Raw genomic sequence first — 15,544 nt, 5'->3', positions numbered from 1 at the left:
AGTTTCCTGAAATGTGTAGTACAATCTACTGGCCTCTCACTCTGCTTTGGCCTGAAAATACTTCCTGAGCTTCCTTTAGTGCAAACTATAGATGTGTTTTCACACATGTCCATGAGCAGAAACCACTCCTTCAACCAGCACTTTGCTCAGTGATGTCTAACTTAAAATGGATCCTGACTGAGTAAAATAATTACCAACCTGTTGTACAGAGCAGCACTGGAGCTTCCTACCATTCATGCACATTGACTTGTTCAGTGAAACTATCTCATGGCTTAACTCACAGCTGACTGTGTTTCAAAAATGCTCTATGAAGACACATTTAGTGCAGCTGGATAAGCCTGAGTGAAGGTTTGCACCTAATTTGCTGTAAATAATGCATATTACCTCTACTGCAAACAAGTGCAAACTCACTTCAAGTTTATACCTGGAAAAATTGATTGCAGCTACTTAAAAGATCTGGATAGCCTCTTGGTGCAGTAACAGGCTCCCAGGGCTGTGTGAACATTAAATATGATTTGTGGGTGACTGTGCTGCCTTGGTTCATACTGCCTTCAGTGTGGGCTCATTTGTTCATTCTGGCCACAGTTCCTCTCCTCTGCTGCTGTGGGGATAGGATCATTTAGAGTTAGCAGAACCTAAGCTTTCCAAAACCTTTTCTGAATTTCAGAGTTTGGAGGGAACCAGTTCAAACTAGATTTTCAGCTCTGAACACAGCTCTTAAAGCCTAACAAGCATTTTCATCAGGTTGTATGTGTGTACCATTGCTGCTTAAAATGTTCAAAACATGCATGATAAGTAATCCTCTCAGTGCACTGGGAGGCAAGGACAGTTAGATCAGTAAAACTTTGTCCTTGACATTGGTAGAATTGTGGTTTTCAGTGCTGGAAAAGAAAATTATATGCTTGAAACAATAAAACAACATCTGGAGAAGTAAGAAAATAAATAAACCAGGCAACACTCAGAAAATTTTGTAGCCCACACTTTTTATAAGCTAATTGCAGATAGGGAATGATGGCAGCCATGGAGGAGCAGCAGAAAAAAGCAGGGGGCAGGCCAGGAGGACATGCCTTGTGCCACATCACTTGGCATGAATTACACTCAGCATCCTGGGTTTGTTTTGGGGATTTTTTTTCATTTGAAAGTAAGTTTTTAAAGACCTTGTAAGGAAAAGACAAAGATCTTGCCTGACAACTTATCTCAGACATAAAGAAATCCATAACCAAACTATCAACCAAAAACTGAATAGGGTTAGAATCAAATGAATATGGTTTCTGTATTGTTCTGGGTGTTCAGGTGATTTCTTGAAGAGGGACCCACAGGGAAATGAAGAATTCCTGGAAAAACAAGTGAATCACTTGAGGAAATGTTCTTCCTTAACAAGGCGATGACTATGTGGGTAAACCTTCTAAGCAGGTGCTCTATAGATGAGAATTTGTGACCCAAGACAGTAAATTCCACATTTGGGCCTGGAAGGATGGCACCTTTCACTATCACATAAGAACTTTGACCATGGGTATATGTTTTATTTAGCAATTATTTGGGCTGTTAAACTTTTACCATGTGCAGTTCCACTGTCTTTAGTATCCTGGCACTAAAACGTCCCCCTGGAATTAAAAATAAACCTGTGACTTTGAATTTGAGGAACAATTTTGTTTCCTTTGTGAAACATCAGTAGCTCATCACTCATCAGGGTGTCTCCATTGCTCTTTTTTGGCAGCTGGTTAGTTGCCAGAACCAGAAGCAGCCAGGTAATATCTGTCATTAGACTGACCCTACAGCCTTAATAATCTACAGATTTCCCTTACAAAAGTGCCTAAGTATGTTCATATACCTCTGGTTTTCATAGACTAAATAGAATCAGGCTTACATTTTATCACTTTCACATTTCTTGCTTCACTGAAGCCTCACTAAGGTAACAGTATTTTAATTCTTACTGCACTTTACCTATGTATTGTCTATTGATCAGTCAGCACATCTGAGGATAATCCCGGACCCTTCATAGGAAGCCTGAGGTGTGTTTTTCACAGGAACACATGCATTTACTCAGACCTGCTTGTGGCAGGATCTCTGCTGCCTCTCTGAGATCCTCTCTTGCATTCTACCACCCAGGGGCAAGCTCCCCTTGAAAAACCTTCTGAAGCCAAACAAATGAGGTCATAAAATCTAAATCCTTGGGCATTGAGACAGCTATTCAGCTGGATTCAATTGACCTCACCAGATTTTTCTTTTCTTTTTTTCTTTTTTTTTTTTTCCTTTTTGTCATTGCAGGATTCCCAGCAGGAGAACTTCAAAAGCCTTTCTTTTGGGGAACAGAGTATCCTAGGTAAGTAGTGCACAAGGGAACCTCATCCACCTAGAACTGAGGAATAACTGGGAAAGATATTGTAAACACAAACAGACAAAGAAGAGGGAGAAAAGAAGAAGGCTGTGGTGCTGAAGGCAACTGAAAGGCAGCCCCTAGGAAATCTGTGTTGTCTTGCTGTAGGGCAAACTTGGTCCTTGGGTTGTGTGTTCTCTCCTGCTGGATCCTGCTGTTGCCTCTGGAAGGGCTGACTTTGAGAAGTGCTGCTTTGTGTGATATTTTCTTACCCTTGGATGTGTTGCTATTGTCTTAAACTGATGACTGATTTCTCACAGGAATTGCTAATTAAGTGCACCCAAGTGCAAGAGTTTCAATGCTACAGCATGCAGATGCAGCAGTGTGCACATGGCAGGTATTAAAAGGAATTGTAAATCAGATAACTAACACTTCCTGAACAGAAGTGAATACCCTGAGAAGCCAATTATTATCAGTGTATTGTTCACTTTCTGCTAATATCTAAGATTAGCAGTGGGCCCTTGCCTGTGCCTGTTGAGGTGCGTGAGAATATCTTCATGTGCATAAGGGATTGCCTGAGCAGGCCCATGTGCCAGTGAGGCTGAGGAAGGGTAATTATAGGTCACATACATTAAATTTTGAAAAATCACTGCTTTTTGTGCAGTTCAATAGCTTTCTATTTTAGGGTAGGATAGGACCATGAAAAATTTCTGGTGGCAGTTTCTGAAAGTTATTTTGCAGTTATATAAAGCCAGTTTCTGGTGAAACATATCCCTAATAAATCATTGTTTAAAAAAATCAAACTTTTCGAACATTTTGTGTTTGCCATCATCCAATCTGGATTGTGTCCTTGCAAACAGGAAATTTGGCAATATATGTAGCAAGACACGTTCAATTTATGAACTAATTAATTTGTATTCAAAAAGAATTCTTGTGGGCCTGGTGACTTTGTAGAGTGGTAATTGGGGATAGAAGAAAGTCCTTTCTTGTTAAGGTGAACTTATTTTCTGTTGTAGTTATTGAAGACCAGCTTTGCTTTCTGATTTCTCTGTATTCTGACCTTCTGCCATAGTGATAAAACTGTGGTTCTTTCAAAGTATTGTATTTTGCTCATTTCTCTTCCTTAAAGGTTACCTTAGCTTAAATTGGTTTTGCTTGAGTACGTAACAAAATGTAATTTAGTAAACAAATGTAGCTGGTTTATATCAGACAACACAATGCTTTTGTCCTTGAAATATTCTGGATGTTTTCTGTCTGCTTAGAAGAAACAGTACATGGCAGTGGAGCAGATAAACTACCAAAAAGTCACCAGTGCCTGCTGAAAAACTAATTTAGCAAATATTTAACATTTAGTGGCGTTTTAGTGTCCAGTTCCAGCACAACCACCAAAACCCAGTTACATCTATTTGCAGAAAGCAAAGCTTACTTATCACTTTTACATCTCAGTGCATTAAATAAAATAACACTCAAATGCCACCATTCACAATTGTGAGTCTCTAGTGCCATATATATTGAAATACAAACTTCAAACTACCTGAAGCTTCCTTTCAGTTCTGAGCCTCCCCAGTCCTAGAAGAGTCCCCTTTAATTTGGTGTCTGCTGGGCTGCACCTTATCCTTCCATCTCTGCCCTACTGTGCCCAGAAATGAAAAGCATGAACAGAAATGGCAAAATTCCTGGAAGAAATGTTGTTGAGCTGGACAAAATGCTGCATTGGGGTTCACAAATTCAAAGGCCAAAATTCACTGCAACCTTAACCCCATCTTTTGGAGCCAAGGAAAGCTCCAAGGAGCCAGACTGGCAGAACACCAGCCTGTTCTTTGTCCCTGCCCCTCATGGTGACAAAGAACCTTAGAGGAAAAATAAGATGTATTTAGTAATAGGGCTTGTTTCTTCTAGATCTCTTTACATGTTTTGTGCCATTATTTTTATACTTCTCCAGCTGCAAAAGATCCTGTATAACCCATTTACTTCAGATATGGAAAACAAGTCTTACATAGTGCATTTATTAGGGGTAATTATCACTGTGTGCTACACAAGATTACAAACTTGTCACACAAAAGGATGATATTTCCATTGCTTAAACATATAATTTGAACCTGCATGTTTTGGAGATGGTTTGTAACAGTAGTTGGGCTAAAAAGCAGTAGGGGAGATTTTAACACATGCAAAGTACCATTCAGGAAAGAAAAAAAACAAAGTGAAGGATTTTCATGGGAGCAGAGGGAATTAAATGATATAATAGTTTTTGGGCATGACTGAGATGAGCAATTAGTGCACTATGGATCATTAGGTCCAATAATGTTATTTCAAAACCCTCTGCCTTTCTTCTATTTCAATAAAATGTCTTAGAAATACTATAAGCTACTTTGAAGTATAGCATCTCAATAACTGAAATAATTAAAATCACAAAAAGTGGCTCCACAAATGAAAGATACATTGAGTAAATCACCTACCCCATGATACCCACTGCTTTTGGTGTAATAAAGCCCTAAGCTTTTCCCTCTTTCATCCCTATTTCTCCTAAAAGCATGCTTATTGGGATATAATAAAGAAGATATAATTAATTGTCAGTCAGGAATACAAAGTATTTCTTTTTACTCTGTTTCCCAGGTGCCTTAGATCTGACTGTGTATCACATCCTCTTCCAGGGCAGGTGCAAGGGAATTATATGACCTTTATTTTTAGAACTGAATGGAGATCTGTTAATGCTTTACAAAAGATAGTTTTTGTTTCAGAGTAGGTACAGCTGTAACTTTGTCCTGTTCCCAGTGAGAGCATTCAGAATTCAGTCAGCTGAAGGAGAGTGGAGCCCATATGATGCTTGGTTGGAAGAGTGAACCATCACAACGCTTTCAAAGTTTTAGGTTAAATGTTACTTTTAAACAAGAGTTTAACATTAAGACTTTCAACATCTTTAAGTCGAAATTGTGTAGGTCTGAATTTTAGACACATATCCTGTGCCTTCTCAGCCTATTTTTAAATCAATAATGATCTTTCCTGACGTCTTTTGTCCTTTAATGTTCATGACTGTGAACACTTTCTGAGGAAACTGCTTCTTTGTGTTCCAGGTCATTAAGTTATGGTGCCATAGGAGTGATTGTTGGCCATGAGTTTACTCATGGATTTGATAGCAATGGTGAGTATTTGACTGCACTTTGATAACTTTTTTATTTACAGAGTTGACAGATTAGAAAGCTGACTTGTACATGCTGTAGCATTTATATTGTTTTGGTTTTTTTAATGGTGCTGAGTTGTATGAAAAAATGATAAAATTGTATTGATTGTATTTATTTACATGGAATCTTGCTTGTCTGAATTGGATTTTATTTGGTAAAAGAAATGCCACAAGTTTGATTCTTTATATTTGTCTTAAATGAAAACTAAAGCAGCAACAGATTCTGAAAGTCCTAACAGGGGGACGAGAGAGTGGGAAGGACAAAGGGATAATTTCTGATTGATAAAAATTACTAAGGAAACGTTTCATTTCAGGTTTGACATTTTTAAAAAGATAATTGCAAAAGTTTTAAAATACAATACTGGAACAAAAGTGGAACAGAAACCGTGTTGCAAAATATTAAAATTAAATTAAAAAAAAAAGAGAGATGGAAAAAAAATTAGTCATAAAATGTCAATGCAATTGTCCTGACAAACTGGATGGAGTGGGGCATTGACACTACCTAGGTTTGGCTGTCTCAGCAAAGTGCTTTTAAAAATTGGGCTCCTGAGAGAAAGTTAGGGGAGAGGAGGGAGATGCAGGCAGAAAGAAACTCAAACCTCCTCTTCTAGGAAGTAATTTTGAGTTTGCTTATGATGTGCAATATAGAATACCTTAAAAAAAAACAAAACCAAAACCAAACAACAAACCCAAAACCCCCCACATATCCTGTTTGCACTGCTCTACAACACTTTGTGTCAGCAAACACTCCAGAATGGCGGCATTTTTCTTCATAAACTCCCACTTTGTGTAGGTGAGCACCTAATCTCCACCTTGTTTCCTGCCAGTTAGAAAGGAACATAAAGTTTGGTTTCCTTCTTGCCGAGGTCTTACCTTCCAAATACAGAAATAAATACATCTCTAGGGAATTTGTAACCTTGTGGAAATTTTAGAAGTTTTCATGGAATGGATTTGTTTCCTGATCAGGTGAAGAATTAATAATAAATTAGTTATCATCACATTGTCAGAAATGAAAGACATATGGTCTGAGATGAAAAATGCAAAAAAGCTAAGTGCCTCTTATACTATGTAATTAAAAAATGTACTGTAGAATTCATTAGTTATTACTATATTTTTCTGGAAATGGAAATTGACAATAAATAGAATGCCAGCTTTTCACTGCTTATTTGAGGGGGGCCAAGATTTTGCTCACTGATCATATCCATTCTGTACACACACTCACATGAGAACATTCCCCTCTCATTTCTGTCAAGGTGATAGATTCCTAAACTTTAAAAGCTTTTTCCTGCAAAAACATTTGTTTTCTTTCTTTCCTTTTTGAGGTCGGAAATATGACAAAAATGGAAATTTAGACCCTTGGTGGACGACTGACTCTGAAGAAAAATTTAAAGAGAAAACAAAATGCATGATTAATCAATACAACAATTACTACTGGAAGCAAGCTGGCTTACATGTATGTAAACCACCAGTGACTGAAAACAGTGGTACATGAGGAGTTTGGGTCATTGTGCTTTTTTTTAAGTTCTCTTTTTATAAATCCCAATATATTAGAATATTAAACTACCAACTTCATTTCTCACAACAAATGATTTTTTGAGATGAATAATTGTGTTAAAAATTGTCTGTCAGGTTTGATTAGTCCAGTCAAATACCACTACCCACACCCTGGTGACAGGGTTAAACCATTTCTCTCCATCACATCATTTTGGAATCAGAGGAAGAGGATGAAGTCACTCAGCAGGGCTGGTCTAATTATTGTCAGCGTGTTAAATGTCTTCTGAAGATGAAGTCTGTAATGAAAACTGAGCGGTCACTCTTTTAGAAAGAATATAATAGCATGTTTTATAGATTCCTTTAACAATTCTGCCTGTTATTTATTGCAGCTATAAAATGGATGCATAAGCCCCACTTTATTTCATATTCAACTCCTGCTATTTCTTCCATGTGTGCACACAGACCCCATTTGTATGTTTAATCAAGGGAATATGACAGCAGTAGCTCCTAGAAAAGGATTGAGAAAGTGCAAGGGAATTGTTTTTGTTTTGTTGTCTATCAAAGGAATGGGCTTCCCTGAAGATGTGTACATTCATATGTGTGTTCAAAATGAGGATAGGCAGGATATGTCCCAGACCTTCAGAAATGAATAGCTGAAATTCCAGTGATGTTGTCTGGGACACGATTTTAATCTTAGTTTTCAGGATAAAACACATACTTCAGTCCCAACTCAATTCTATCACCTCTACCTAAATTTTACAGATACTAGTACATCTTTGCCTTTAAACAATAGTGAGGACCCATTAAATTCTTATCAATAATTCTAGCACTTTTCCCAGGCTTGTTTGTGCTGATCTCAGAGATAACAAAGCCATATTGTGGTCTAGTCTGAAGTCCAGCAACTCAGACTTGAAATAATTCATAACAATCTAATTTGCAAATGAAAATTCTCAGGCTCATTCCTGAATATTTGTAGGGTAAAAACTGTCATTACAAAAATGCCACACAAAGAAGATCCTTAAAACCTTCCCCAAGGATGTGGCTGAGCTCTTCCCATGCTCTGCCATTGGCTTGGCCATCCCCTTTAACTTTGGCACTGTCTCTTGAGATGAGGTAGGTCTGAATTTCCTCCCAGTGTAGATACTGCCTTTGAAGTCCGTGGCCTTACTAGAGAGACCACAGTTACCCACAGCCTTGTCATCCCATTCCTTCTTTATCCACAGAATAACCAAAAGCACTTTTTAGATGATATAAGATTTTTCCAATTTTCTGACATATTTTATAGCTTTTGTAGGAAGAGCTATGCCAGCAAAGACCTTTTATTATTATAATTTTGGCCTGTCATTTGCATTGATACTCTGCAGGTTTTTTGCCCTTGTATGAATATTTTTCATGGATTAAGAAACCTATTTATTCTTCTTCCTTCTCATTTGGTATGCAATAAAAATGTGTCCAGAAAAGAAACCTAATGAAAGAAAGTGATATAGAAATAACTTCAGAGTGCAATAATCACATAAAGTCATCTCATCAAATAAAGGGTTTATCATGGTCCGTGATCCCTGCCACAACCTCCCTGTGCAGAGTAGTCTCAAATACCTGATCCCCAGCTGCCTGAGATCAGCAGAAAGAATTCTTCCACTTTTTAGGTGGCCTGTGGCCCTGTTAGGTTACTCTGGTCTTGTGCTCCAAGTCAGTCTCCTCACAAGCCCAGTGCCAGTGAAATGTGCGAGCAGGAAGGCCAGAGGAAAAGGCAGATGTGTGCTGTCTGTCCCTAGTGTCCCAGCACCTTTTCTCCTAAAAGCTTCTCTCTCACTCCATCTCCACCCTCCTGAGAGCAGGAAGAGCTGACAGGAAAGGGCTGCACTTTCCTCTGTGGCTCCCATTTTTCCTGTATGTTGTACGCAAGGCATCCAAGTGTCCCAGTCCAATCTGGATGCTTATCTGCACTGAGTGTGGGGCTGTGCACAAGTTCCTGGCCATTCCCTTGAGTTTTCCCCTCATTTTCCATCCTGAAATGAGTCCTGATGCCAACCCCACTGAACTGATCCCTGTGGCAGGGGAGAGCTGATGGCTGCAGCCAGCATTGACCTTCAGAGCCCTGCTCAAAACCGTGCTCAATTATCTCGTTTATTTGAGGCACAGGAGAGAGTAAAACTGCTTAATTACAAATACAGTTGGTAACACAAGGACCTTAGTTGGCTGGGTGAGTAGAGATAATGCCACTTCAGCAGAAATTAGGATTTCTTTGTAGTGATATTGAACTTGGTAATGCCAGGAGACCAGTTTCCTCACAAAGTTTATATTGTGCAGTTTCCCACAACACATTCTTGTTGCTATTGCTCCTGATCTTGGAATCAGTACCCAGGACAAGCAATAGGAATCTCCTTTGCAGATATTTTTAGAGCACTGAATATACTACCAATTTTGATTCTGACAGCTATTTTTAATTAAGCTTATTTATGTTAAGACTTAGGAGTTATTTTTGCATCCCAGTAGCATATTAAGAGTTCTGTAGAGAAATAAATATAGCCTTTTAGATAAAAGTTTAAGAGGCTACTGGATGTCACATGTCACCAGATATAAACAGTCCTTAGGGGCCAATTACTGACACTGAGCTCAAAGATCAGGGACTGGATTCTTAAGTGCATTCTATCTACTATATTTTGTGCTACAGCGATCTATGACCAGAGCCAGGATAACTCATCACAGGAAATAGTTTACTGGCAGTTTTCACATCAAAATCCAATTTTCTTAACCAAAGTTGGTTCAAATTGACTGAGTTGTTCTTGCTGTGTTTTACTTTTCCCCCTCTTTTTGAAGTTGATCAAGTAGGAAGTTCAGAAATGGGTCAAATGATTGATGTTCTTTCATTCTGCCAAGGTGAAAGGGAAGAGAACTTTGGCAGAGAACATTGCAGATAATGGAGGTCTGCGAGAAGCTTTCAGAGTAAGTAGATGGAAAATATCTGAAGCATCATGTTACTTAAAAATAATAATAATAAAAAAGCTGTGGTTATCTGCATGTTGCTGAAAGGCACTTAGTATCTCTTTCTTATCAGGCATACAGGAAATGGATTACAGAAAAGAGGGGAGGAGAAGAAGAGCCTTTACTGCCAGGCCTTGAGTTCACACATAACCAGCTTTTCTTTCTGAGTTATGCCCATGTGAGTAGAACAAATGTGTTTCATATCCCCATCTATTAACTTGAACAATGTGCAGTGCAGAGATGAGCTTCTTTGTTTTCAGCAATCTGCATCACCCAAACACAGATTTTGAAAGTATAAGCAGAGACTTCTCCCACAATTATTATTTCTTTCTGTTTCCCTCTTTGTCCTCAACAACTCATGGTGCCAGAACTGCTGAAATGATTCTTGGTTTTGCAGTGTTGTCACAGCAACTTTCTTTCTTTTTTCTACTTCTCTGCACTAAAAGGGTCTTCCTGCATGTATTGACTCCTCAGCCTCCTTCAATTTTAACTCACACCATTTGTCACTGTGTACATTGTTCAAGGGAACCAAGCAGCATTGAAGAAAGTCTTAGTTTATTTTTTTCCAGCTGTACACTAAATATGCTGTGACAAAACTTTGATAACGGCTGTGAGACTTTTAGAAAAAAACATAGAGTGAGGGAGGATCAGAAAGTATTTATTTGGGTAAACAAATTGGGGCAAACTCCCTACATAAGAAGTAAAAGGCTGTAAAACTTTGTCACTAGTAGAAGGAATGAATCATCCCAAACTGAAAAAACAGGATCCAATGCAACCAGTCCTGACTGAAAATAATTTCTCAGCTGAGAGTCAGTGTAGCAGTCTGTGGGCCTGTGGCTGTTTCAGTTTGACCATATTGAACAAAGAAAATATTTCGTTTTCATTGTTTATGCTGAATAAAGTTTCACCTTATGTCAGTTTTTCTCCAAGAAAATTTTCACACTGTAGGGAACATCTGGGACTCTTACAGGACCACTGCAGAAATCATATTTTCAGTGATCCCTCACAGGGAGGGCACACTCACAGTGAGAGCAGTGTACGCAAGGTGCCCTCGAGCTCAGTCTATTTTCACAAAGCTCAAGAGACTCAACGGACTTTTATAAAATGTCAGGACTGTGTTCAGCCAGAAAAAATTGCACTGAAGTCCACTGAAATCCTATGGGCAATCTAGCTTAAAGGATTTTGTTGATAGGAACATTTAATGTAGAGGCTTAGGTAAGGTAGGGGCAGTTTAAAGGATATTTCTCATGCAATGGTTACAGCATAAGAGGAGTTATTCAGTTGTGCAAATATTCTATCTACCCTGTTTTTTGGTCAGTTATGATTGAATTAAGCATCTTATCAGGAACAGGGAACTGGAGACCACTGATGGAAATGTGGAATATGTGTAATTTCAAAAGAAACTGACATTCCAATATGGCATAAATATATCAGGTAATATAGCAGCAGTTCTAGAGATGATAAGCATTATTATGTGTACCTTTTATACACATTATATAGTTTTGAGACCAAGAAGTATATGTGGTAATTATTAAGGTGTGAGATGCTGCAAAACAAACTGAAAGACAAGCTGCCATTATAGAGAACTTCAAAAAAAGAACTAGTAAAGTGACTGTGATTAGATGATGTGAAAGAGTGTGTAGAGAAAAACAGTGGGTGGACACTGGATCCATTAAGGGATTTGAAAAACAAGAGCAAACTTCAGATTGGCAAAGGTGAAACAAAGTAGGAGTTTATGGTGCCTTTCCACTTTCCATTTCATGTATTTTATAAGTAATGGACATCTTAAGAACAGTGACATTACATTTTGCTGTGCATAAAAAGTCATCCCAGATAATGTGCCTGTTTCTCTTTTTTTTTTTTTTTTTTTATTAGGTAAGATGCAATGCCTTTAGACCGGAATCTGCGAGGGAGCAAATATATACTGGAGCTCACAGCCCTCCTCAGTTCAGGTAGTGCAAATATGGTATTTCCTCAGTGTACACACAGAATCAATCACTGCAGAACAGAAGTGCAGAAATATAGCATTTTAAGAGGGGTTTAAGAGCAAGCACAAAATTGGATTGTGCTCTTGGTTCAGATGGAAATTGAACTGCTTTTATTAGCTTATCTCTCACTATTATAAATGCTCTTCTGTAAAACTGAGGAGCTTGCATCTACCTTCAAAAGCATTTGAACCAGAACACACTCTGATCCCTGTGATGTCCTGTAATCATGGCCTGAGTTCCTGAAATGCCTCATCTATCACTTTCATTCCTTAAGCAATTCCAGCTTAGAAAACAGTGAATATAAGGAGGGGCCTTGATTTAATCCGTCGGAGTTCATTAAAAGCTCTTTCGTCTCGACCTTGAATTACATTGATAATGCAAAGCAAAATGTGCCCTGAGTTCAGTCCAAGCCCTGACTCCTCCATTGGCCTTCCAGTGATGCTTTGTTTGAAGGAGCTGTGGTGGTCCAGCCATAACAGAGGGAGCCTGTCCTGGCCAAAAGGCTCCTCTGGCCACAGACACTCATGAACTCCCTGCCATGGGAAGGGGAAAATTTTAGAGACCACATAGGAATTAGGAAGCCTGAGTTTATTTTTCTGCTTCTTCACCAAGAACATGTTGGGTTTGTTGGGATTTATGTTAGTTGCATTTACTTAACTCAGAATTCTGTGTTTGCTCTTGGTCAAGTACTACATTACCTCTTTATTTGGACAAAGGATGTTATATCCACAACAAAATTCACACAATACAGTGGATTATTTGCATTCTAGAGAATCTCACCACTTTCTGTTGACTGAAAGAGTGTTATACCAGCTAGTGAGTAGTGCAGTATGCAAATCTGTATGCCTTTTGACATTGAAAATACATCATGACAATGAGGAGCATCAGGCTGACCTTCAGCCTACAGAGATATTATTTTCATAATTCCTACCCATATTAAGATTTTGGTAAAATAACCATCTGTTGTCTTTTAAAATCCTCAGGTTTATTTATCTATACATATATTTATATTCTGAAGAGTTTCATAGCTACATTCCCATGAGATGGTGATACACATGGAACTCTAGAGATAGAGTATTTATTAGGAAAACTCCTGAAGGCATCAGGCTATGAAAGAAAATTTCAGAGCTTAGGTTAATTTGAGATCTAGAAAATATAAACAAAACTTTTTCTTAGTTTTTGTGTGAGATACTGAGAACTGGCTTCTGTTTCACAACTGAAAAACAGCAGTGGTGCTTGTCTCCTTGCAAATCATATCAGCTGGGCTAAAAAAAAAATCTATTTCTCTCAGCTTGGTTTCATTTATGTCCCAAGACCATTATAAGCATAACTGCAATACAGCTAGCTCCAACACTGACAGCTCTTTCTGTCAAAAAAGCTCAAACAGCCCTTTTAAAAGTAATCATAAAAGGTAACAATAAAAATTATAGAAATGAACAACACATGTCTTGAGCACAGATGTATGCATCTGAACTACTCACACCAGTTTCTCTTCAAAGTCAAAAAGGAAATGTCATTTTAGAAGTTAATATATATATAAATAATCTTTCAGCAGGTAATAAATTTAAATTACTTAGACTCTGCAAGTACATCTTTCTATTGATTACAAGGGAGGCCAGTGTGACCTGCTCAAGGAAAGGTGTCTCTGCTATAATTCAGTGGGATGAAATCCAGACACTCCACTCTGATTTCAGTTAATGAGTGGCAAAATCAAACCATGGGTAGAAAAGTGGCATGCATGCACACATAAAGATTTTTTCACTGGATAAATTCCAGGTTTACTTGTTTTTAATTGGCAGATTTTCAGTATTAGCATGTGTCTTTGCTATTTTTGAATGCCAATTTCAGATTGAAATCCCTGGCATGGCAGGCAGAACTCCCACCAACATCAGCAGCAGCTCTGCATGACCAACTCTTGCTGTTCCAGCCCCTGAATATGTATCTGCAATTTTTTTTTTTTTTACAGTAAAGCTGCGTATCTTATTTGAAGCCTAACCTAATTTGGTAATCTTTGCTACAAAACTGACCTTTAGGCATTTTTGTGCCAGATGACTGCAATTTTTTTACTCACAGAAAGTCTAATCAATGTAATAAGAATATTTTCTACCATGCTGAGCTATACTGAGAAACAAATTGTCTGCAATATAGAAAAGTGCTTCCTCACTGCATAACAGAGGCAAGGTATACAATTGCTATCACAGGAGATGTGTTTTCTGTTTTTAACTCAGAAAACTCTTTACAACCATTACAAGTTTCAGGTTAGTAAATCCCAAGATGGTTGAAAGCATAGGAAAAAAAAGCAAACACAATTGCAATCTAGCAAAGGTAAAATAATAGTTTCTGACTGCACCAAATAATGCAGACATGAAAGCAGGAGCCAAGGATGACTGCATGCAAGGACCAGCTCTTCCCCTATGCCCAAAGGTGCCAGTCTGGAATGCAGGCACATTGTCCACCTTGTGTCAGGCAGGGAGGTGCTGCTCTTTCAGTATCACACCACCTGTGGTAGAAGCAAGAGAGCGTGGGGGCTGTTCAGGGCAGCAGGCTCAGAAAATATATTTCCAAAATATCAGAGGAGTCAGGATGCTCGCAGGTGCAAGGCTGAGCAGCCCAACAAGAGCTGTAAAGTCCCAGGGAGCCAGTGTGTGTGGGTGTGGATGTGTGTGGGTGGGCAGAGCATGCTGTTAGGAGAATCTGGAGCCTCATGAAACCACTGCCAGCACAAGCCCAGTGTGTGCTGACATCCTCCTGCCTGCTGCACTGCAGCTGTCTGGCAGGGCTGGAAGAACAATTCCACCCTGCACAGCTACTGCTGATCTCCCACCTGTGCTGCAAGGGTTACACTAGAAAATTGTTCTAAAGGATACACTATCACAATATGAATTTGGTTTTCCTAAAGTTTCTAGCAAAGGAAGATGTTTCTCAAAGCATGAAACTATATTTGCTTCATATTAACTTTAACTGGGAGCCCTTCTCCTGAACCTTTTGGTTTTATTTGCGGGGAAAATGATATGAAAGCCTGAAAATTCAGCTTGAAGTGAAAACACTGAAACATTTGCAGACCTGTAGTGTTTGACAAAAGGCAGCCTGCATGTCAATCACCTTTCTCTTTGCAGAGTGATCGGATCCATGAGCAACTTTGAGGAGTTCCGCAAGGCGTTCAACTGCGCGGCGAACACGACGATGAACCGCGGGGTGCAGTCCTGCCGGCTCTGGTAGTGGTTCCTGCCAGCCCTGGTAGCTGTTCCTGACAGCCCTTGTCTCAGGAGCCTGCAACTGAACTGCTCAAACCCACAGCCAGAATTTCAGAATGATGCTCTGAAATATGGAGAGGTGTTACTTCAGATGCATCTTCCTCACCCATATTGACGATCTGCATGGATCCGATCATTCCTTACTTAGAGCCTAGAAACATTCCAAATAGAAGAGCTTTTCTTTAAGTATAATAATAAAAAGTAACTCCTTTTAACCCAGCTCATCTGCAGTATCACTGCTGTTGATGGATAACTGCCATTATCAATTCTAATTCCTGATTTATAGTTGAGCAAGATGTAAATGCTAAAATCCAGTTTTAATCTATTG

The 15,544-nt window shown here is 38.8% G+C and overlaps 1 protein-coding gene across 1 annotated transcript in view; it reads left to right on the top strand.

Annotated features, from left to right (window-relative positions):
• Window positions 1-15,390, top strand: part of PHEX (phosphate regulating endopeptidase X-linked) — a 94,984-nt gene extending 79,594 nt beyond the window's left edge. The window contains exons 16-22 of the mRNA XM_064707258.1: window positions 2,269-2,323; window positions 5,389-5,456; window positions 6,818-6,948; window positions 9,870-9,935; window positions 10,048-10,152; window positions 11,850-11,926; window positions 15,079-15,390. Of these exons, the coding sequence (XP_064563328.1) occupies window positions 2,269-2,323; window positions 5,389-5,456; window positions 6,818-6,948; window positions 9,870-9,935; window positions 10,048-10,152; window positions 11,850-11,926; window positions 15,079-15,181 (605 nt within the window). The 3' untranslated portion in view covers window positions 15,182-15,390. The remainder of the gene's footprint in view (window positions 1-2,268; window positions 2,324-5,388; window positions 5,457-6,817; window positions 6,949-9,869; window positions 9,936-10,047; window positions 10,153-11,849; window positions 11,927-15,078) is intronic.
• Window positions 15,391-15,544: the final 154 nt, after the last annotated feature.

This window comes from Zonotrichia leucophrys, chromosome 1 (genome assembly GCF_028769735.1).
Source record: "Zonotrichia leucophrys gambelii isolate GWCS_2022_RI chromosome 1, RI_Zleu_2.0, whole genome shotgun sequence".
NCBI lineage: Eukaryota > Metazoa > Chordata > Aves > Passeriformes > Passerellidae > Zonotrichia > Zonotrichia leucophrys.
Note: the sequence above shows the minus strand (reverse complement) of the source record. Positions and strands in the feature narration are given on the sequence as shown.